The following is a 24,837-nucleotide window of genomic DNA, read 5'->3' as shown; positions in this document are numbered from 1 at the left end:
GCAGTGGTTGAGTATAAGTTATTGAGCTTAACAGCAAAAGTCCAAGACATGTAATTTATTTTTTTTGCCTACTTTGTCTTAAAATTCGTGCAGTAGGAAATGTACAAATGTTCAGACATGTTTGTATTATCTCTTATTGTGTTTGATTTTAATAATAGATGTGTAGGATTTTGATGTAGTAAAGTTGTACTATCAACATTAGAGGGTATTATAATTTTGGAAGAATATGGCCCTAATAATTGTGTTTTAAAAAATTCCAATTGAGGTACTTAAACTTCTGATATTAAATCTATTCTAGGAAGTACAAGTAGTACTAGTGGTAGCAGTGGAAGCTCAACTAAAAATATCTGGGTTAGTGGACTTTCTTCTAATACCAAAGCTGCTGATTTGAAGAACCTCTTTGGCAAATATGGAAAGGTACATTCTTTTTACCTTTTTATCCATCTTTCTGGTATCTCCATTCTAAATAGAGGTTATATTCAAAACAGTATATATAAAATCTAGTTTCTTGTCTCTCTTAGGACTGTTACAGGCATAATTATTGAGTTCTGTAGTAATGATGAGTTTCATCATATAATCTCACTCTGAGCCCTGGGAATCTTCTATTAAGAGCTCATATTTTGAGCCCATTTAAGCCAAGGATTTTGATTCATCACATTCATCATATTTCTTGGACCTAGAATTGCTGAGGCTGATCTGGTCATCTGGAAAATATAGGTAGATTAATATTAGGCAATGGGATATAGAATATGAGGGAAAAAACCCCAAAACTGATGTGGTCCTTCTCATTATACAAATTCCAGTACAGTGGTGGTGAAAAATGTAAAACTGGTGAAACTTAATCAGAAGTTTTGATATGTGCTGTGAAGGAAGAGTGCAGGGTGTTAGCAAAGGGAGGCGTTACTGTGGTTGGTTCATCAGGAGAACTTTTTCTGGCATATGAGGGGAGCCCTAACAGAAGAGAAAAATAGTCAATGATTAAATGAATTGAATATTCAAATAATGTCTGTTGAATTAAGTTGCAGTTGATCTGCATCCCTTAGGGCACTCACTATTTTCTACTTTACATTTTAGTGTACAATATATTGATACATCGTATATAACCTACTCTGCTGTAAACTCTTTGATAGCAGGGATCTTTATCTACTATACTATGTGTGCACATGGTAGGCTTTCAAATATTTATTAAATTAATGACCATTAACAGTAAATAGCCATTAATGAGTGTTACAAAAATCTATCTTATTGATTTTAGGAGTTTTTTCTTTTTCTTCTAATTAGAGAGTTACCTGCACATTTAAGGAGGTTCTTGTAGATGTCAGATACAGAACACTGAGAATTGTGGTCCCATGATCAGCTGTGGTGTATTTTTGGTTCTATTTTCAACAATTTATTGTTAGAGCTGTAAAAACGGTATTTTGATGTTGGCATTTGTTAGGATTAAAACTATATTAGGAAACCATGTACTTATAACAAGGACCTCGGGCTTAAGAATTAAGCTGTTGCTGGGGCAAGTCAGTGTTTCCCAGAGTTGAGATAAAAGCTGATAGCTACCAGCTACCCACACCATACAGCCTCCTAAATTCCTTACGTTCCTCTTCCTGACACTGCGTCCCTGTTCCTATTTATTCAGCACTACATTGTTCTCTCTCGCTTTTCTTCTCACTCATCCACCCCTGCCTTGTCTCTCATATTCATTTTATAGAATTGAAATTATTTGTCACTTTTATATTGGTATACATTTTAAAAGTACATAGATGGAAAGTGTGTCTTTTGTGTGTTTTTTAAAAAAAATTAATTTATTTGTTTTTATTTTTGGCTGTATTGGGTCTTCGTTGCTGTGCGCGGGCTTTCTCTAGTTGCGGCGAGCGGGGGCTACTCTTTGTTGCAGTGCACGGGATTCTCGTCATGGCTTCTCTTGTTGCGGAGCATGGGCTCTAGGTGCGCGGGCTCAGTAGTTGTGGCGCATGGGCTTAGTTGCTCCACGGCATGTGGGATCTTCCCAGACCACGGCTCAAACCCGTGTCCCCTGCATTGGCAGGCAGATTCTTAACCACTGCGCCACCAGGGAAGTCCTAGGGTGTATTTTTAAGGTTGCTTTTTTACATGTGGCAGATTCTTTATTTTTGAAAGACCCATTATAGAAAAGTGTTAACACTTATCTAGACACTTTCTAGGAACTTAACCCTTTTTGTTTTAATATCTTTAAGAGATTCAGGGTGAGCCTTTGATAGGGAATATTTGACCCAAATCTAATTGAAAATATTATTTCTTTGCTTTCGTTAATTGTGCCGTTACTTCATTGATGTGACTGTGTTTTGGCAATGTATTTGAAAGGAAGAAAAAGGAAAAAACTAAAAGCAGGTTAAATTGCTTTTTGACATTTTAAATTGTTCCCCTGAATATTTACTGACTACTTACAGGCAAGGTAGATGGTGATCATAGAATAATATATGTCCTAAATTTATCCTTTATCCTGAATTTATACATCCTGAACATATCCTTTAATTTGAATAGTCTTCATTCTGAAGTTTAATCTATTTAGAAATGTATGTGGTTATAAAGTTGTAAAACTTTCTAAAGTATAATCTCATTTTACAGGTTCTGAGTGCAAAGGTAGTCACAAATGCTCGAAGTCCCGGGGCCAAGTGCTATGGCATTGTAACTATGTCTTCAAGCACAGAGGTGTCCAGATGTATTGCACATCTTCATCGCACTGAGCTGCATGGACAGCTAATTTCTGTTGAAAAAGTAAGCTTGCTTAAGTGTTTATAAAAGGGAGGTTATTTTGAGGGCTAGTAATTTTCAATTTAAAGATGTTACACTGGTAGGGAGTAGAATTAGGAATGATTTTTAATTTTATATATTCATGTCTGTTTTCCAAATTTTCTACCATCAACATACTTTTTATAAACATAAAAGTGTAACGTTAAAACACATATTTTTTTTCTGTTTAAACCTTTCAGGTTAAAGGTGATCCTTCTAAGAAAGAATTGAAGAAAGAAAATGATGAAAAGAGTAGTTCAAGAAGTTCTGGAGACAAAAAAAATATGAGTGATAGAAGTAGCAAGTAAGGATTTATTTTGTTGATAAGCATATAGACTTTCTTGGTACACTGATGAAGTAGTCCTCATTTTGTTGTTTTCTTGCGTGTTGTGGTATGGTCAGGACACAAGCCTCAGTCAAAAAAGAAGAGAAGAGGTCGTCTGAGAAACCTGAAAAAAAAGAAAGCAAGGATACTAAGAAAATAGAAGGTAAAGATGAGAAGAATGATAATGGATCAAGTGGCCAAACTTCAGAATCGATTAAAAAAAGTGAAGAAAAGAAACGAATAAGTATGCTATGCATCTTTCTTCTCAATCCCTTTCTAATGCATCCTACAATTTAATTTTTACAGTGGAAGGGGAAACTTGAGATTACAATCCAGATAAATATTTTAAACTTTGTTATTAGATGTCACTGTGGTAGAAAAGGAGGTCTAATAGACTGATTGTCTTCTCCTTTTCCACTCTTAGGAAACAGATGTCTTCTTCCACCTAAGCCCATTTACTGTTAAATCTGGGCTGGCTGAAAACGGTCAATGAGTAATAGCTATGTAATTGATCTTTTGGTATCTCTGAAAGTATTTATGTTAGCAGATCAAGCTTCAAAAACTCTTTACCTTTAAGTTCTTATAGAATAGGTTTTTTATTTCATGTATTCGTTTATGAATATTTGGTTGTCTAAGAATTCAGCATTTTTACATTATATTTTCTTTTTTACTGAAATATTTTTAGACATTTGCTTATCTAATTTTTTTTCTTTTTCCTCTTAGGTTCAAAGAGTCCAGGACATATGGTAATACTAGACCAAACTAAAGGAGATCATTGTAGGCCATCAAGAAGGGGAAGATATGAGAAAGTAAGTCTCTGAGATGGATGTTGTATACTATTCCACCTGTTCGCAAAAGAAGCTAAGTCAGTATCTCTAACCATTTTGCACACTTCCATGCTAGGAAACCTAAGAAAAGGGGAATGTCATTACTCATTTAGGCTTTTTAAATGACCAGCTCAACTTGAAAAAACAAAATTATTTTAACTTGTAGTCCTGTTATAATTTTTTTTTCTACAGATTCATGGAAGAAGCAAGGAAAAGGAGAGAGCTAGCTTAGATAAAAAAAGGGACAAAGACTACAGGAGGAAAGACATCTTGCCTTTTGAAAAGATGAAGGAACAAAGATTGAGAGAACATTTAGTTCGTTTTGAAAGATTGCGACGAGCAATGGAACTTCGAAGGTAGGAAAAGAGTCTGTTTATACCTGTCTTTAACTATAGGTACATCTTTAACACTAGTTATAAACCAGATTTCTGGAAATTGTATTCCTACAGAAAGATATTTGTCACTTTTAAGAAGTGCAGTAAAACCTACTGATTTCTTAAGTTTGCATAGTATTTTACGATTTACAAAATACCTTTCCATCTATTATCTCTGTCTTGACAGTTCTGTAAGGTTAGTTATGTCCATTATATAAGTGAAAAAAATGGAGGCCCAGAGAGGCTAAATGACTCTTCCAATGCCACATGGCTAATGAGTGGCAGAGTCGGGACTCAGACCCAAGTCTTCTGACTCCAAGTCCAATGCTCTTTCCTCTACTCCAAAGCTGCCGCCATAAAAAACATGACTTTAAAGGAAAAATTGATTTTTGAGATAGGATAGTCTCAATGTAAGCTATAGTGGTCAAATAATATGTTGACATTTTAGGGAAAACTTATTGTACTTTGAATTAGAGACCAAGTGAAGGCAGATTTAACCCTGTGAACCTTACTGTGTTCAAGCTCTGTCCCAAAGCAGGCATTCTTTTTAAAACAAAATGAGAACAAAACATTTCTATTTTTAGTGGCAATATCTCAACAGTTCATCACGAGTGCCAGTTTGCTTTCATATATATCAATTTTTGGATGCCACTTAAAATATTCTTGTGAAAGTGTTTCATAATATAAATTTCCAAATATTAACCTATACTGTCAAATGGTCACTTACCATGAAATTTCATCTATTCATTCACAAGAGTGCTTGGAACTACCAGAGATACTTTTAGCAACTTAAATAATACTGTGATTGCCACACAGTTTACCTAAAGGAAATAACCCTTGCATTACTCAGAACCTTTGTTGGAAGAGGTCTCAGCATGCTTAGCCTCCTGTTTAGAGGACCACAAGTTGAGAGGAGGGTGGGAGTGGGAGTTATTAGGCAGCACTCCTCAAACCCGTTAGACCAGCACCCCTTTCATAGTAAACAAAAGAGTTGCAGCACCTTCTTTACTAATCTGAAACGAAATTGGTATATAATATACCTACCTATACAAATATACGAAAAATATCAATATAAAGCCTTAACTGTAATACGAAGGAAAAATGAAAGTAATTTATAATGAAGCATATATTCCAGATATGAATGTTTAGGCATGACTCTCTAGAAGATCTAATGAAGTAGTCAGATGTTTGCACCCTTCTTAAGACTCAGTGAGAATGTGACAGCTACAAACACAGATTGATACCGGTTTGTCATATTGGTGAGTCAAATACCAGGAGTGTTGTTGATGTTATGACATGACATCTGAAATGGTGAACAACTCTTGGTGAAGTTCTCAAGAAAGTATAATTTTCCCTCTTACTTATATGGAGTTGCATTCCTGGAAACTTTAGTGTACATAAAGCCACGCCAAAGCAAATGAACCTAGCATTTATTAAACATTAGTTAAGTTCTAGAGCTAGATTTTTTCTCTAGAGGTGATTTTGTTTTAATGACATGAATGTCCATTATGGTATTTGAAAGGTACATTAGGAGTGTTGGACAGTTTTTTGTTATGCAGAACTATCTTGACTATTCCACGCATCGGAAGATATTTAGAATCCTTGGTCCCCTTCACTAACTGCTGGTAACCACCCCATGGTCATTGTGATAATTAAAAATGCTCCTCAGATTTCCATGGGGGCAGTACTGAACCGTTGAGAACCACTGGGTTACTAGGGGAAGACATGGTGATAGACAAAATACACTGGGTGCCTTAATGTAAGGAAATGATTTTTTAAAAAAACCAAACGCTGTTAAAAGTCTTAATATAATAATTTAGTTGAGCAAACATTTGAACTACCTCCTGAATCAAAGAAGCATGTTACCTGGAGCCATCTATTATGGGCTGTGAACACTCCAAAAGAGGCTTTGAGGCAACCGTTCATTATATACAGCATTTGCTGTAATTCATGCTGGTGGTTATGATCCCAAGTTATCAAAAATAAGGCCTACCTGATTTTAAGGAGATAGACTATATCCTATTTTTCTATCAAAAACAGTAGAAGTTGTAGTTTTGCAAACTCATGTATGTAGAATATCTCCTTTTAAAAATGTTGATTAATTAATGGGCTGTTATAGTGGGATTTTTATTTAAACAGGAATCATGTAAGAGGCAACTACTCTATAAAATTCAGCTGTTCAGTTGACAGTCTTAATAAATAAGTGACACTATTGAAATCTGTTTAAAGTTTTATTTTGAGTTCTCTTTCCAATTACATTAAAACTACTTAGAATGAGTTGAAGTTTAAAATTGCCAACCTCAAGGAAAAATACAAATTCAAAAGCTATTCTCTTTCACACAGTGCTAGCATAATTTAAGTATTTCTAAATACTGATTTTTGTTAGACGAAGAGAGATTGCAGAAAGAGAGCGTCGAGAGCGAGAACGCATTAGAATAATTCGTGAACGGGAAGAACGGGAACGCTTACAGAGAGAGAGAGAGCGCCTAGAAATTGAAAGGCAAAAACTAGAGAGAGAGAGAATGGAACGCGAACGCTTGGAAAGGGAACGCATTCGTATTGAACAGGTGCAGTCAGAAAATCTTTTCATCTTAAATAACTGACCTTTTTCAAACCCTGTGATTTTTGCCCTAAAATTTGCTTTACATGTTGTAAAGCTTCTATAGAATAAGTTTAGCTAATGAGCATTTATTAAGTGTCCCTGAAAGGTAACAGTGAATTAGGTGCTAGTTAAAAATACATTTAGTCATGACTTTGTTCTAGCCAATTGGTAATACCTCGAGCTCTGCAATATCATGGCAGCCTAATAGTCTGAGCATAGGACTATGAGTCCAGAGTAGTTGTAATCCAGGCTCTGTCACTATCCCATTCTTAGAAAATAACTATTTCCTTACATATTATAGTGGGAGTGATTTCCCAAGGCTGGAAGGAAATAATGCCTCTCTTTGCAGAATTGCATCCAAGGTTTTAAGGCACTTAATCTTCATACGTATTAAGAACTCTATTTCTAATTCCCTTTAGGTGCTTTTGTTTAAAATTATTAAACTAAATTTGACCTTCCAAATTTAAAAAATTGCCAGCTTTTAACACCCAGTCTCTGTTAATTTTAATGTTGCAGAACAATAGTCATAGCTTAGATTGCTAATTACTGAAGTCAGAATTTTTTATTTGTCCCAGGTATGTGTTTTGCCTGGTGCTTGCCTATGATGGTTTCTTAATGACAGGATTAAAACAAAGTTGCATATATACTTACCTTATGTTTTCATTTTGCATTGGTTGGTTCTTCCTTCTATGTTGTCTGAAGGAACGACGTAAGGAAGCTGAACGTATTGCTCGAGAACGAGAGGAACTGAGAAGGCAACAGCAGCAGCTTCGTTATGAACAAGAAAAAAGGAATTCTTTGAAACGCCCACGTGATGTAGATCATAGGTAGTTGCTTACTTTCTTTAACAGTAGCTTACTATCTTATTCCTTAGTCCAAGCTAAGACTAACTCTAGAATTGGAGAGTACAGGCACCCATCACTGGAGTAGAGGGTCATGATCAACAGGGATGGGAATGATTGCAGTATTGAATTGGACCCAGTGCATTGTCAAGTAGAAGAGTCTGCTCTTCTTTCTGTTTCCCTTCCTAATGCAAATGTTTTTCCACTATGACTGGAAATACATGGTAGACTTCAGCAATGGCTCTCAAACTCAGACCCATTTTGAAAATTCTTACAGGGTAGTGCAAATGGTACAGAAATCAAAGTCAAATTTGGGAAGACTAAAATATAGATTCTGTATGTGTTTGCATTCATGGTTCTTAATAGATTTCAAAATACAATATAGTCATTTAATTTTCTCATTATACATTCTGTGAGATTTAGTTGATAGTGTTGAGAAATAAGTGGAGTGAATGAATTGTGCTTGGGACTGACCCCTCTAACCTTTCCAAAGTTAAGTATAACCAAAAAGGTTGTATACACCTAGTTAGAATTTTATCATAAAATGGTATCAAGTGTTTATCTTATTTGTCTTTTCCATTTAGTAATTTGAAAACAAACAATTCTTCAACTATTTTCTTTCCTGTGAAATTCCTCTAATAACTATATGACTTTGTATAACAACAATTTTTTGCTAGCTTGTTCTTGTAACAATGTTTTATCTTGAGTTTATTAGCCCTCTGTATCCACAGTTCCTAGCATGTGGTATGTATGACTCCAAGTAAGTGTTATTTGATTGTTGTAAAACTAATTTATATAAACAAGCAAATATTTTTCTTCAAGGCGAGATGATCCTTACTGGAGCGAGAATAAAAAGTTGTCTCTAGATACAGATGCACGATTCGGCCACGGATCTGACTACTCTCGACAACAGAATAGATTTAATGACTTTGATCACCGAGAGAGGGGCAGGTTTCCTGAGAGTTCATCAATACAGTCTTCATCTTTTGAAAGGTAAACAGATTATGTTGAAAAATGCTGTATTTGGTATATGAGCCTTGTTAGTGATAGTTTGGTTCTCAGTTAAAATCTTAAGTACAGGTCATACCTGAGTGTTCAGAACAAATCATATGTTTGGTTTTTGTATTTGTTAATGAGACTGTGATTCAGTATTCAACATTAGTTTTATAGGCCACCATATAACACAGTTAAGTAGGTTGGTTTTATCTAAGTGGGAGTACTGTTAACTTTGGATGGGCCTCAACTGTGAAGAACAGTAAAATATCCCTCAGGTTGGTAGTGACTTGAGTGACTTGATGTAATTTCCCTTGGATGGCAAAAAACCAACCTTCATGCCAGACATTTAGCTCAATTTAAAAGAATATAGGTTATTATCAATAATTGTGGCTATTTTTGGTCACCTTACCTTAAGTTAATTTTTATTTATTATTTTTTTTTACATCTTTATTGGAGCATAATTGCTTTACAATGGTGTGTTGGTTTCTGCTTTATAACAAAGTGAATCAGTTATACATATACATATGTTCCCATATCTCTTCCATCTTAAGTTAATTTTTAAAGAAGGTGTTATTACTGTAGGTTATGCAAATAAAGTTAAGAAGAATAAGGCCAAGTAAGTACTTCTCAGGACCTGTGTTCTTTGTTTTGGATAACAGGCGAGAACGTTTTGTTGGTCACAGTGAAGGGAAAAAAACACGTCCTTCTGCACGAAGAGAAGATCCAGGTTTTGAAAGGTATCCCAAAAATTTCAGTGATTCCAGAAGAAATGAGCCTCTACCACCAAGAAACGAACTTAGAGAAACAGACAGGCGAGAAGTACGAGGGGAAAGAGATGAGAGGAGGACAGTGATCATTCATGACAGGCCTGATATCACTCACCCTAGACATCCTCGAGAAGGAGGGCCCAATCCATCTAGACCAACCTCCTGGAAGAGTGAAGGAGGCATGTCCACCGACAAACGAGAAGCAAGGTATTTGTGTAGTTTCTAATGACTAGCTAGTGGTGGTTTATAATGCATTTGGGTTTTTCAGAATAAGGTATAATAGAGTTTGATTGTGTATGTTTTTGGATTTTGTTTAACAGAGTTGAAAGGCCAGAAAGATCTGGGAGAGAAGTATCAGGGCACAGTGTGAGAGGGGCTCCCCCTGGGAATCGCAGTAATGCTTCAGGCTATGGAAACAGAGAGGGAGACAGAGGAGTAATCACAGACCGAGGAAGTGGAGCACAGGTAAATGCTTATGCAGGTTTATTGTCAACTCTCCAGAAATAAATTTAAAGGACTTATGAGACACATTGTATCTATAGTATCATTTGAGTGTGGACTAGACTAGTTAGATTAGAATGATTGAGAGTTTCTTGTGAAAGATCTTAATGCCTCTTGTATTTTCAAGTCAGTAGTTGAACATAGTAGTCCAGAGAAGCAGGATACTAGCCCTGAAATTTTTTTTTCCTTCCTGTTTTATTGAGATATAATTGACATACAGAAAGAACTGTGTAAGTTTAAGGTGTACAGTGTAATGATTTGACTTACATACATGATGAAATGATTGTAGCCCTGAAATTTTTGTTAAACTTCCTGCGAAAATTTGAGAATTGTTATATTTGGTAGATAGATGAGCCTTCCTAATGATGACTGGCTTTATTTCTTTTTTAAGAAATTGAGGCTTTCAAACTGGATGGGAAATCTTGGGCTCCTACTTGTGTTTCTCTTTCACCTTTTCCTTTTTTTTGTTGTTTTTTTGGTTTATAATACTCTCTCTTTTCTCCCACTTTATTAAGTAGCTTAAAGTATAGAACTGAAATAAAACAGTTGTCTCTTTTTTGCTCTTTTATTTTTAAAGGTAGGTAAGTGGAATATTTTGTATTTGCCTTTTTTACTCTTGTGACACTTTATTGACTTGAATATTTTCTATTAAGAAGTTAATGAATCTCGACAGAGGACATATCTTAGCAATTCAAATGAGCAAAAACCTTTTACCTGATTTGAAAGCATTCTGTCAATGAAATACTGGCATAATATGGGTTGACGGTAGCAGAGATAGAATATTCTCTTAAATTACATACAGAAAAGAATTCTGAAGTGTGTGTGTATGTGCATGTGTGTCTCCATCCTTCAGCCTGTAGTATACTCTGGTGCTCTGTTTTGTATTTGAATACATATTAGGTTTTGTAGCAACATTTTTTACCAGAAAACTTTTTAATCTCTTGGCATTCTAGTTAATACAACTATGCACTTTCCATTTCCTACAAAGCATTTTTGAAATGAATTTGGGCCTGCAGGGATTTATTAAGTTTTAATGTTTCTAGTAAGTAGAAATGTTCAATAGATGAATTCATTGAGCTATTTATCCTGAATAGAACATTTAAGATTTGTTACATAATCCAGATATTCTGCCTTAGTTAGAGTAAAATTTAAGTCTCGTAGACTAGTGCCCTTGCATTCACATACCCTTTTTGCAAAAGGTATCCTGAGGGAAGAGATCCTGTTCCTCCCTTGGAAATTTGGTTTTCATTGTGTTGGTCTATAAGCTGTTCTGACTGTAGTATTGGTTTGGCAAAAAAGTTCCTTCGGTTTTTAAGTACAAATAAAAGTACAAATACATTTTTATTTTCACCAAGAACTTTATTGAACAACATATTCACTGTTTTGTTCCACTACCTTCTGCCATTTTTCAGGCAACTTCATAATTTCGTCTTCCCAAAACTTTTTATCTTTTTGAGCAAAGAACTGTTCCATGTGCCTTTTACAGTCTTCCAGGAACTTGAAATTTTTCCCATTAAGAGAATTTTGTAAAGACTAAAATAAGTGGAAAGCCGAAGGTGCAATGTCTGGTGAATATGGCGGAAGAATCAGAACTTCCCAGCCAAGCTGTAACAGTTTTTGCCTGGTCATCAAAGAAACATGCTGTCTTGCATTATCCTGATGGAAGATTCTGCGTTTTCTGTTGACTAATCTGGATGCTTTTCGTTGAGTGCCACTTTCAGTTGGTCTAATTGGGAGCAGTACTTGTCGGAGTTAATTGTTTGGTTTTCTGGAAGGACTCCCTTCTAATCCCACTATATACACATCACCTTCTTTGGATGAAGACCGGCCTTTGGTGTGGTTGGTGGTGGTTCATTTTGCTTGCCCTACAATCTCTTCTGTTCCACATTGTAGTACAGTATCCACTTTTCATCGCCTGTCACAATTTGTTTTAAAAATGGAACATTTTCGTTACGTTTCAGTAGAGAAATACATGTGGAAATACAGTCAAGAAGGGTTTTTTTCACTTAACTTACATGGAACCCAAACGTCAAAGCGATTCACGTAACCAAGCTGGTGCAAATGATTTTCAGCACTTGATTTGGATATTTTGAGTATGTCGGCTATCTCCCACGTGGTATAATGTTGATTATTCTCAATGTCTCGATTTGATTGCTGTCAACTTCAGCTGGTCTACCCAGCCGTGGAACATCATCCAGCGAGAAATCTTCAGCACAGTACTTCCCAAACCAACCTTTGACACGTTTGATCAGTCACAGCATCTTCTCCATACACCGCGCAAATCGTTTTTTGTGTTTCAATTGTGTTTTTACCTTTCTTGAAATAATAAAGCATAATATGCCAAAAATGTGGCTTTTTTCTTCCATCTTCAGTATTAAAATGGCTACACAAAAATTCACCAATTTTGGGTTTTTTTTAAATGCACGCTGATATGACAGCTGTCACAATACAATCTAACAAAATTGTTTTGAATGAAGTTAAAGACAACTAAGCGCCACTAGAGCCATCCTACGGGAAAACCGAACGAACCTTTTGGCCAACCCAACATATCTCTGTAGGGCGCCTTCAGATTTCTGTAGGCTAACTATCATAACTTTTGACTCTTTTTTTTCTGCAGATCCTTAGTTCTCTGCTTTTGTTTCTTTATGTTCACTATTCTTTTTTCTTCATAGTCATGGATGTAAGACCTTGTAAGAGCCATAGCACTAACTAGTACTGTGTACAGTAAGATGACAGCTCCTGTTTCTATGTGGTATTTTCATGTTGATCATACACCCCACCTTGATTTGTCTTAAGGTTTTGACCTCTCAGTATGCCTTCTTACATATGTATAGAAGATCCAGGCATTACATATAGACCCAGAAATACTCAAGGGTCAAAAAGTACATGGTGCTAGAAGGTATAGAAATAACAGTGCTGAATCATATTCTGTCCTACCTTTTCTACCCTGAAGTCTGAGAAGCTTCTTAGTTCAAAGTAGATAGAAACCTTTTTTCATATTATTCATTCTTTCATCTTCTCACACATCTTACTAATTTCCTTCTGACATTAAAAGTATACCATAAGGGGCTTCCCTGGTGGCACAGTGGTTAAGAATCCGCCTGCCAACGCAGGGGACATGGGTTCGAGCCCTGGTCCGGGAAGATCCCACATGCAGTGGAACAGCTAAGCCCGTGGGCCACAACTACTGAGCCTGCACTCTAGAGCCTGTGCTCCGCAACAAGAGAAGCCACTGCAATGAGAAGCCCACGCACCGCAATGAAGAGTAGCCCCCGCTTGCCGCAACTAGAGAAAGCCTGCGTGCAGCAGCAAAGACCCAACACAGCCAAAAATAAATAAAATAAATTTATCAAAAAAAAAGAAAGTACACCTTAAGTAAATTGGCCTGAGGCTGAGTCTGTCCTGATTTTTCTTTTAATATGTTATTCTTTAGCACTATCCTGAAGAACGACATGTGGTTGACCGCCATGGACGGGACACAAGTGGACCAAGGAAAGAATGGCATGGTCCACCTTCTCAAGGGCCTAGCTATCATGATGCAAGGCGAATGGGTGATGGCCGGACAGGAGCAGGCATGATAACGCAGCATACAAGGTAAGTAGTTAATCAGTTAAGACTTTTCTGCCAGCATGCAACCAAACCTTTTTCCTTTTCCTTAAAGGTCATTATAGTTTCTGAGAGATTGAATTGTAACTAGTAACAACCCTAGGTCTGCCCAGATATTTCCTCATATTAACCCAAAATCTCCAGGGCAGCTGATGTTAATTTGTGAGTTAACATTCCTCATTGTAAGTTAATTGATTGACATTCTGGCATATCAGTCTCGATACAGGTAGGTATTTATGTCAGAATCCAGTAGATAATGAAGCTTTTTAATTTCATGTTGGAACCATCTTCTTGTTCACTATCATTCTGAAAATTCCTAGAAAGGAAGAAGAAACTGAAAGTATGTTCTCCTTCCTCCCTTTTCAAATAGGTCTAGCAAAATTTTTGGACATTTATCCCAAAGCCTGTTCAAATGCTAGGAGACGAGCTTTCTTTTCTCTTCATACCAACATCCATTGTGGCCCTTCAGCTGGCAAGTGTTTGGCCTCTCTCTCTCCCATGCCCTTTTTTCTTTCCCATTCATCTGTCTTAGAAGAGAACAGTGGCTTGGCTCAGTGATCCAAGTTACTACTCTTCTATTGGTTGCTTCTAGCCTCAAACTTAAGTGACTGTTTACTATACTTGTGCCCTGCACAGCCTTGTCACTCATTCTGTCCTTGGTTATTAAAGGTCACCAATACCTTTTTTCTTGACAAATATAGATTCCTTTATTTTCTTAGTTCTTGGGCTCCTTAGTGGTTAAGCACTGTTGCTTTTCCTTTTTTAAAACATTCCTCTGTTTTCTAATGTACCATAATTTTCTTTTCTACCTTTTTAATTTACTTATTGGCTCCTTCACACGGTTGGATTTTAGATACTGTTTTTTAGTTTTAGCTTTATATCATGATCTCCATGTAAATGCTTGGAGGTCTCCAGAAATTCAGTGTCACAAGCAAACTCATTCCTCTGCTGTTTAAAACCTTTATGTTTCAGTTGTTGTCTCCAGCTTCTTTTGATTTGCCATTGCCAGACTGGGCCTCATCTTTATCTTTCTCCACTCCTAGCATAAATTTCTAAGTATGGTTCAGTTAAAAAAATATATTTGTGGTAGCTTTGTCTTCTTGCTCATTTCAGCTCCTATCAGATCTTCCCAAATGAGTGTTTTCTCTCCTCCATTTTTCATGTTATTTCTAAATTTAACCGTTGGGACTGTTTTCTTACACTGTTTACTTGCTCCAAAACTTACAAACAGCTTCTTTAGGTTACAGGATCTAATCCAGATTCCTCAGCCTGGCATCCAGACCTTTCTGTAATTTGGTTTTATCCTACTTAAACCATTTCACCATGGGTTTTTCCCTCCCAAATTTGTTGTAGGATTTTGGGGTGGGTCTTTATTCCTGTATTATCCGTTCGTACCTACTGTGTTGCATTATACATATAAAAGAAATTCCAAAAATATTTCTTGAATGATGTCCTGTAGTTCAGAGGTTCAAGTTCCTAGTTGATGCTGCAGATCTGGGGGCCACACTTTGAGAAACACTGCTCCAGTCCATTCATTCACAGACCATTAAATGGCTTACTAAGAGGCAGAGGCTTTGACGTGAGGTTGCCTGAGTTGAAATCCTCACACCACCATTTATTATCAGATCACCATTGTGATCCTGGGCAAGTTACTTAGCTTCTAGATCTTTCTTCATCAGGAAAGTGGGGTTAGTAATGGTACATACCTCACAGGACTGTTAAAATAGTAAATTATTTAATATGTGTAAAGTACAAAGAACAGTGTCTGTTAAATGATAATCACTTTTTAGGTATTAGCTGTAATTATTTGTTCTTTTGTTCTCTGACATTTTTTTCTTTTAAACCTTTTTCAGTAATGCATCCCCAATTAATAGAATTGTACAAATCAGTGGCAATTCCATGCCAAGAGGAAGTGGCTCTGGATTTAAGCCATTTAAGGGTGGACCTCCACGACGATTCTGAAAATTAGCTCTCTGCCACGGTTTCAAGATAATTTATTGAAATCTCCTGTAAACTTTACTTGACTACTTATGAAGAGGACCTCTGACTTGCTTGGGATTTCTGTCAGACTTTTTCTTTTTTCTCTTTTTTTAAAATTTAACATGATTGCTTTTCTCAATTTTGGAGAAGATGTTTAAATAGTTCTGTTGTAACTTTTAATAGTTTTGTGTATCATTCAACTTTTTTTCTTGCAGCACCAAGACACATTTGAAAAGATAGGAATCAAAACCATTTTAATGCTGTGTGAATATAAAGCGTAGTTTGCAGGTGTGTGGTCGTAGTTTAATTTCCGGCATTAGCTCTGTGGTGTCAGGCTCTAGAGTTACTTCTTGTCACCAAGCATTTTCAGCCTCCATTTTGAAGGCTGTTTAAGCTTAAAAAGTCTGCTGTTTAATTTTTAGAGAATAAGATTGTTCCTTGCATTTCTGAGTATTATGTAACCTATTTTTGCAGAAGGTACTGTTACATTAAGTGCATCTGTGTATCCTGGTTTTAAAAAATGTACTCTTTTTTGAAATAAACCTTCATATTCTGTATAGTTGCTAAAGCGTTGAGAACCTTTTTAATTGTAAAATGAGAACCGATTTTCAGTTTAGTGTAGCAGCACACTTGTTCAGGTTTGCATGGTATGAAACCAAATAGATTACTGAAACCTTGGCCATAAGGTTTGTATCACTGAGGTTCTTAGACTGAGTTGTGCAGGTAAGTGCACTTTTAGGTAATCTGCACTGTTTGATGGATAAATTCCATCTCTGGGAATTGTGTGGGTATTAATGTTTCCATATTCCCAACTATGTTGAGAAGTGGAAAAAAAAAAAAAACCCAGGTTCTAGATTGGTGAATCAGTTGGGTTTTGTAAATACTTGTATGTGGGAAGGCATTGTTGTCTCTTTGTGAAAATAAAAATCCACACCTGGAAGTGTATGTGTCTTTGTTTCCAGCTTTTTAGGTGTTAGTCCTCCAGCCCTTTTCCTTACTCCAAGTAATTGACTAGGTTTAGAGCTTTAACGACAGACTTTTGGTTTTTGTTCCTAGGAAATAAGTCTAACTTTGACTCTTCATCTCAGTAGCTGGGCAGCACACTTTGTTGAAGTGTTGGAACCTTAAGCACTAAACTTACTGGTTTTTTTCTTTAAGGCATCTTTTCCAGGAAAGTCCTTCAAGGTAAATTCAGAATAGCGCCTCTTAAAGCCTCGCATATTCCTTCATATAAATCAGTGATGAGTAATTCAGATGGTCTAGATTCTTGGAAAACTCAGCAGTCTGTATGCTCGTACAGAGTAAAAGATGGGTGCCAAGGGATTGCTCTGAGGCCACCTTCTGATTTGAGAAGGAGTCTTTATAGAAGTTCTTGTAAGTGTCCCTGAGTGGTTATGGCTGTGTCCATGAGGTGGCTCAGACTTCTGAGTGCTGTGGGCAGCCAGGGTACCCTTGTCTTTGACTCTGGGGGAACTGGCACTTTTTGTATTGTTCTGGATTTCATACCCTTTTCTTCCCTTCCTGACTCTACAGTTGTGGGAGCAGGTGATTGTGTGTGTGTGTGTGTGTGTGTGTGTGTGTCTCTCTCTCTCTCTAGGGGTCTACTTCTTCACTTCCTGATCCCCTCTGCGCTTTGTAGAACAGCACAATGGAAGCCTCAGTATGTATTGGAGTGAACTAACTTCTGCTCTGCCTCTTTGTGACTTTGGGTCTCTGTGTCACTTCTGATCTTTTTTCCTCATTTGTAGAGTGGAGCTGTGCTTACCACAAGGGATTACACAGTTGCTAACATTCGTAAGCACTTTACGTGCTGGGAGGTGTACTAAGCATCTTAAGCGCGTTGCTTGCCTAATACTCAAAAGAATCCTACTAACTGTAAGTAACAATTATTGTCCTACCCATTTTTCAGATGGGGATCTGAGAAGTAATCTCTTAAAGTATTAGATCTTTGATTTGTTATAATCTCTTCTACACCTACACCGAATGGTACAACAGTCTACAGACTGGTAGGTAGTTATTTTTTCCTCAGTTTGCCATAGTATAGCATTTTCAAGTTGAAAAAAACCAACAAAACCACCTTCTGAAATTTTGGCATTGAGTTTGGGAGTAGCCCTTAGGGTTTAGGGGCACCTGTTAGAGATCTGGTTGGCTAAGAATCAGTAGTGAAAACCAATTTTAGAGATTTTATAAAGGAAGATGGGTTCCTCAAAACCAAGGAAAAGGAGAAAATTTTGTTACTCTGCATATACTTGTTGAGCAATCCAAAAATGTTTCAGCAATCCAATAATATAGAAGGTTTCAGTGATTTAGGAGTAACAGCTTACAGTGGTTCAAGAAAAAGCCCGTCTTAGCAAGCTTGGGCAGGACACTGAAGTCAGAAACTACACATGCCCAAAATAATTGTAAAAGAAAAAAAAAATCTTCAGAGTTGCATAGAAAAATTTAGAAACCCTTTTGCCTATGTTTGTATCCCTTGCTAGATTGTCACTTAACTCAGTTCCTCCATACTTCAGCCCGTTCCAACAGTTAAACATTTACTGAATCCTTAACTGTAAAAATGTCAAATTACTTTTGCATTTTTTCCAACTTCGTCTAATCCAGCTCCTTACCTAAAGATGAATCTTTTCCAGTACCTCCAGTGCTTAATTAGCTTTCCTCTCAGTGCCTCTGATCTAACATGTTCACTTCCCCCACACACACAAACTAGCTAATCCTCACAAACATTTAGTCACTATCTTCAAAGTCCGTAAGGCTGCCATACATAAAATTCTCTTTCCTACATCACTTAAGCTGCATCAGTCAACAAATACTGCCTATTTTTACCTGCAACGAATTGTTTTCTGAAATCCTTAAGTGCTTCCTGCAAAATAAGCTATCTTTCCTTTCTCTGTTATACATAGCCCTTCTAACCAGGCTTAACGGTTAGGTTCCAAACAATTAATTTTCACCTATGTATTCTGTGCTAATTGTCTTTGTCTTATGTCCACACCACCAAACGGCATGTATTTTTCTCTTCTGTTTTAAACCTTCAAATTATCACCTCATCTCCCTTGGAATAAATCTAAAGTCTTTGGAGTTGCACTACTTCTCTCACCTCATTTCCTGCTACTCTCCTTGCTCACTTTGTTTCCATCACATTGGCCTCTTCTTGTTTCTTGAATACAGCATCCTGTCTCTGGCCTTTTGCATTGATTCCTTGATCTGGAATGCACTTCCCCCACATATCCACATATCTCACTTCAAGTCTTCATGAAAATATCATGTTCTCAGTGATGCCTTCCCTGGTGTTATATTTAAAACTGCCACACTCTTAGCCCACCCTCAGTATTCTCCCTCCCCCTTCCCATCTGACATTTATCATTTGTTTCTTCCAACTGGGATGTAAGCTCCAGGAGGGCAGCAATTTTTGTTGGCTTTTTGTTTCGTTTTCACTGCCATATCGTGAGCACCTGGCACTTAGTAGCTACTCAATATAATTATCGAATAAATATATGGAGAATTCAGAATTTGCATAGAAGGGGCTTAGGGGCTGCAGTCTGGTAGGAATGGGGGTTGGGGTGGGGGTCTGGGCTTTATCTTGAAATTGCATTGGTGTAACCAACACACTTTTCTAAGAAACCTTGAGAGCATCTGGTGAAAATTGAGGTAAGGGCTTGAGGACGGCCAAAAGCCTTTCCAAGCTACCCTTCGGAGAAGCCACCAGTAAGAAATGGGACCATTTAGAGACAGTCTGCCCAGACCATCAGATGTAAGCCACAGAGGAGATGCCTGCCTTAGGCATGAATATTAGCCATTAGATCATCTTTGCTCCAGCTCTAGGCTCACCAAATCATATATTTGCTTCCCACTTGGATTTGCCAATGGGGTTAGGAAGCAAGAATATGAAATCTGCTCAATAGTTAAATTTTTATCGGTTTATTAGAGACTGCCTAAGTACATCAAAAGCTCAAGCAATAAGCAGTCATTTGGATAAAGACAGTTTTCCTTCTCTAAAATTTCTAATGACATCCATCAACATATATTAATTCATTAATTTACTCATCATATGCTGCCAGGCATTTGGGAGATGGAGTGGAGCGGAGACAGATCAGATGCCATGACAAGTAAGATATATGGTGCATTCCTTAAGTATAGGATAATAAGACTAAAAATTCTAAAATATTATTCTGTAAGATAAGGAACAATTGAAGTTGAGAATCACTATGGAGATATAGCTCAGAGTAAGAAGGACCAAACGCTCTTTGTAGAGCAGCTGACAATTTTATGAGTAGTAGAGTTTTCCTCATCACTGCTCCAACACGTCATTTTAGTTTCAGAAACACCATCTTTTGCCAGTGGGATGAGATGCTCTGATTAATGTAATTTTCTAGTTAACTGATGATTAATAACTTCATATAGTTGAATCACTTGGGGTAGGGGAAGGGGAACTTCGGCATCAGCTTTAGGAACTTGTGTCCAGGGCTTTTAGAACTGTCTTGGTTGAGGTCTGAAATATTAATATTATGTATTATTTAGATAAGAAGTACTTTGTTTTTATTCTGTTAACTGGAGAGTCACCTTTAAAAAGGATTATAGATAGATACCAAGATTAAGAGACTAGATCCAGAGTTAGAAGTCTTGGAGGCTGGTTCTGATCCTACTAACTGGAGCATATAATCTAACCTTTATGGTCCCCGATTTCTTTATCCACAGATTTATGGCTTTTATGATTCCTGTCTAACTTATAATAAAAATTCAAATATAGGCAACTCTGGTCATTCTAACTAATCACAGGAGCCTAAAGGGGAAAAAAGTCTTGTCACATAATAAGGTAACTAATACTTCAAGCTTAATGTTTGTCAGGCATGGTAAATATATTATGAGCTTGACCGTCATCACAGAAGTTAGTATTTATTGAGCACTTACCATGTGCTAGGCATTGTACTAGGTAATTTACATGCATTAACTCATTTAATTCCCACAACAGGCTTATGATTTAGGTATACGTACTGCTATTATTCCCATTTTAATTTGTGGAAATGAAGGAACAATTTGCTCAAGATCATAAAGATAGCAAGTGGTGGAACCAAGATTCAAACATAGGCATGTACTTAGAAGAAGATCACTTCAAGTCATTTCATCCAGTGTAGGGGAGATATGACCAGTGACGTATATGTGATATATTTGACACCACAAAGCAAATAATTTATAAACATCTCCTCCTCTATATGACAAAATTATTTTCCATAATAAGCATTTCCTGTATTTAGTTTTAAATTAGTGATTAAAAAAGAATTTTCAGTTTAAAAGATATTACTACAGTTCAATAAAGTATTTTTTGCATTAATTAAAATTTGTACTTACGAAGCAAAAATATTACACTTTATAATTCTCACTCTATTTAACTACTTTAAAAAATTTAAACATAAAACCTCAAGGTGGGGGGCTTCCCTGGTGTCACAGTGGTTGAGAGTCCGCCTGCCGATGCAGGGGACATGGGTTCGTGCCCTGCTGGGAAGATCCCACGTGCCGCGGAGCGGCTGGGCCCGTGAGCCATGGCCGGTGAGCCTGCGCGTCCGGAGCCTGTGCTTCTCAACAGGAGAGGCCACAACAGTGAGAGAGGCCCGCGTACTGCAAAAAAAAAAAAAAATCTCAAGGTGGAAATGGTGAATGACAAATGAGGTAACTCGAGGTCTAGTTTTCAGTGTACAGGTCTTGCACATATTTTGATAAATTTATATTTAGTATGTTTGATGCTATTATAAATAGAATTTTAAATTTCAGTTTTCCATCATTTGTTGCTAGTATGTAGAAAGTTTTTAAATTTTTGAAGTAAAATTTACAAATAATATTATGCATACATTTCAAGTGTACAGTTTAATGAGTTTTGATAAGTGTATACACCCAAGTAACCACTACCATGTTCAAGATGCAGAATACTTTCGTCACTAAAGGTTTTCCTCGTGCCCTTTCCTGGTTATTACAATTCACATGTTCAGCCCTAGGCAACAATTTATCTGCTTTCTATCACTAGAGATTCTGTTTCCTAGAGTTTCATATAAACAATCATAAAATAATCTCTACTTTTGTACCTGGCTCCTTTTGTTCAGTGTAACGTTTTTGCAATTCATCCACGTTGCTTTGTATATCAGTAGTTCCTTTTTGTTGCTGTATAGTATTGCACTGTATGGGTGTACTACAATTTTTTATGCATTCACCTATTGATTAAAATTTGAGTTGACAGTTTTTGGCTATTATGAATAAAACTGGTATGAATATTTGTGTACAATTCTGTGCACATGTTTTCATTTCTCTTGAGTAAATATGTAGGAGTGGAATTGCTGGGAATATGTGTGTGTGTATATATATATGTATATATATAATATTTATTATTTTTATTATGTAAGGCATACCTCATTTTATCATGCTTCACAGATACTGCTTTTTTACAAATTGAAGGTTTGTGGCAACCCTGCATTGAGCAAGGCTATTGGCACCATTTTTCCAAAATATTTGCTCACTTCATGTCTCTGTGTCACATTTTGATAATTCAATATTTCAAACATTTTCATTATTATTATATTTCTTATGGTGGTCCGTGATGAGTGATCCTTGATGTTACTACTGCAACTTGCTGAAGACTCAGATGGTGGCTAGGACTTTTTAACTGTAAAATATTTTTATATTAATTTATTTTATTATTTATTTTTAAAAAGATCAATAGGGATTTAATCATTAAGGAAAAGTTGATATTTAACATGATACAAGGCTTTGAAAAATATGGACTTTGTTGTTTTAGTACATAAGAGGATAAACAAAGTAACATTTGTTTTTTTAAAATTTATCATTTTATTTTTAACTTTTTATTTTATATTGGAGTATAGTTGATTAACAATGTTGTGATAGTTTCAGGTGTATGGTGAAGTGATTCAGTTACCCATATACATATATCTATTCTTTTTCAAATTCTTTTCCCATTTAGCTTGTAACATAATATTGAGCAGAGTTCCCTGTGTTACAAAGTAGGTCCTTGTTGGTTATCCATTTAAAATATAACAGTGTATACATGTCAGTCCCACACTCCCTAACTGTCCCCTTCCCCCCTGGTAACCATTAGTTTGTTCTGTAAGTCTGTGAGTCTGTTTCTGTTTTGTAAATAAGTTCATTTGTTTCATTTCTTTTTAGATTCCACATATTTGCAGTATCGTATATTTCTCTTCCTCTGACTTAACTTCACTCAATATGACAATCTCTAGGTCCAACCATGATGCTGCAAATGGCATTAATTCATTTTTAATGGCTTAGTAATATTCCTTTGTATATAGGTACCACATCTTCTTTATCCATTCCTCTATTGATGGACACATAGGTTGCTTCCATGTCTTGGCTACTGTAAACATTGCTGCAATGAACATCCGGGTGCATGTATCCTTTTGGACCATGTTTTTCTCTGGATATATGCCCAGGAGTGGAACTGCAGGATCATATGGTAGCTCTTTTTTCAGTTTTTTAAGGAACCTCCATACTCTTCTCCATCGTGGCTGTACCAATTTAAATTCCTACCAACAGTGTAGGAGGGTTCCCTTCTCTCCACATCCTCTCCAGCATTTGTTGCTTGTGGATTTTTTGATGATAGCCATTTTGACTGGTGTGAGGTGATACCTCATTATAGTTTTGATTTGCATTTCTCTAATAATTGGTGATGTTGAGCATCTTTTCATGTGTTTGTGGGCCATCTGTATGTCTTCTTCGGAGGAATGTCTGTTTAGGCCTTCTGCCCATTTTTTGTTTGGGTTGTTTGTTTTGATGATGTTAAGCCACATGAGCTGTTTGTAAATTTTGGAGACTAATCCCTTGTCAGTTACATCATTTGTAAATATTTTCTCCCATTCTGTGTGTTGTCTCTTTGTCTTGTTTATGGTTTCCTTTGGTGTGCAAAAAGCTTTTAAGTTTAATTAGGTCCCGTTTATTTATTTTTGTTTTTATTTTCATTACTCTAGGAGGTGAGTCAAAAAAGATCTTGCTGCGATGAAGAATAGTTTTCAATTTTGATGAAGTTCAATTTATCAATTTTTGTTAAAGGTTCATGCATACGTTTTGTCCTATCTTAGAAATCTTTGCCTACCCCAAGATCACATATGCCTTTCTCCTATGTTTTTGTCCAGAACTTGTATAGTTTTAGTTTTTGATTTAGATAAAATCTATTTCAAGTTGATTTATGTATGGCATACATTAAAGGGGTGAGGTACATTTTTTTTTCTGTATGGATATCTAGTTTTTCCAGTATAATTTGCTGAAAACACTATCTTTTCCCCATTTATTATCTTAGCACCCTTGTTTAAAAAAAATCAACTTACCCTATATATGGAAGTCTATTCTGCTCCATTGAGCTGTATGTCTATATTTTCACTAATACCATAGTCTTTATTTCACCCCTTTGCATTTCCATGTAAGTTTTTAAATCAGCCTACCAATATCTACCAAAAAATGCTGCTGGAATTTTGAATGATTTATGTTGAATATATAGATAAATTTGGGGAGAACTGACATTAACAAACAATATCAAATCTTCCAAACTATAATTCGAGTGTCTCTTCATTTAGTAGGCCTTCTTTAAAAACTCTCAGCAATGTGTTTTAATTTTCAGTGTATAAGTCTTAAACAATTTTTGTTAAATTTATCCCTAAGTATTTAATATTTTTGATGCTATTGTAAATGATATTTAAAATGTTTAATTTTTGATTGTTCACTGCTGCTACATAGAAACATAATTGATTTTTGTATGGAGCCCTTATATCTTGTGACATTGCTAAATATACTTATTAATTCTACTAGCTTTTTTGGAGATGCCGCAAGGTTTTTGATGTACACTATCATGTCTTCTGGAAACAAAGGCAGCATTATATCTTCCTTACCAACCTAAATGCCTCCCCTCCCCCATTGCCTTATTGCATTGGCTAATATCTCCAACCGAATGTTGAATAGGAGTTGTGAGGGCAGACATTCTTGCATAGTACCCAATTTTAGGGGAAAAGCATTCAGTCTTTCACCATGAAGTGTGATGTCAGCTGTGAGTTTTTCATTTATACCCTTTATGAGGCTGAGGAAGTTCCCTGCTCTTCCTAATATGCTAAGAGTTTTTATTGCAAATGGGTGTTGAATTTTGTCAAATGCTTTTTCTGTATATAGATTTTTCCCCTTCATTCTGCTAATATGCTGAATTACATGGACTGATATTAAAATGTTAAATCAACTTTGCATACCAGGGAAAA

The 24,837-nt window shown here is 36.3% G+C and overlaps 1 protein-coding gene across 13 annotated transcripts in view; it reads left to right on the top strand.

The window, feature by feature from the left end:
- The window catches only part of SLTM (SAFB like transcription modulator), a 44,771-nt gene extending 28,245 nt beyond the window's left edge, over positions 1–16,526 (top strand). For 5 of the 13 annotated variants that reach the window (XM_073801074.1, XM_073801072.1, XM_073801071.1 and 2 more), the window contains exons 9-21: positions 299–417; positions 2,602–2,751; positions 2,967–3,070; positions 3,169–3,335; positions 3,815–3,900; positions 4,111–4,274; positions 6,679–6,859; positions 7,597–7,721; positions 8,559–8,729; positions 9,392–9,706; positions 9,820–9,964; positions 13,434–13,594; positions 15,460–16,526. In XM_073801074.1, the coding sequence (XP_073657175.1) occupies positions 299–417; positions 2,602–2,751; positions 2,967–3,070; positions 3,169–3,335; positions 3,815–3,900; positions 4,111–4,274; positions 6,679–6,859; positions 7,597–7,721; positions 8,559–8,729; positions 9,392–9,706; positions 9,820–9,964; positions 13,434–13,594; positions 15,460–15,568 (1,997 nt within the window). In that variant the 3' untranslated portion in view covers positions 15,569–16,526. Of the gene's footprint in view, positions 1–298; positions 418–2,601; positions 2,752–2,966; positions 3,071–3,168; positions 3,336–3,814; positions 3,901–4,110; positions 4,275–6,678; positions 6,860–7,596; positions 7,722–8,558; positions 8,730–9,391; positions 9,707–9,819; positions 9,965–11,412; positions 13,361–13,433; positions 13,595–15,459 lie in introns of those variants that run through there. The other 8 variants (XM_073801080.1, XM_073801075.1, XM_073801081.1 and 5 more) reach the window with 4 other exon arrangements.
- Positions 16,527–24,837: the final 8,311 nt, after the last annotated feature.

Source organism: Tursiops truncatus, chromosome 2 (genome assembly GCF_011762595.2).
Source record: "Tursiops truncatus isolate mTurTru1 chromosome 2, mTurTru1.mat.Y, whole genome shotgun sequence".
Taxonomy (NCBI): Eukaryota; Metazoa; Chordata; class Mammalia; order Artiodactyla; family Delphinidae; genus Tursiops; species Tursiops truncatus.
Note: the sequence above shows the minus strand (reverse complement) of the source record. Positions and strands in the feature narration are given on the sequence as shown.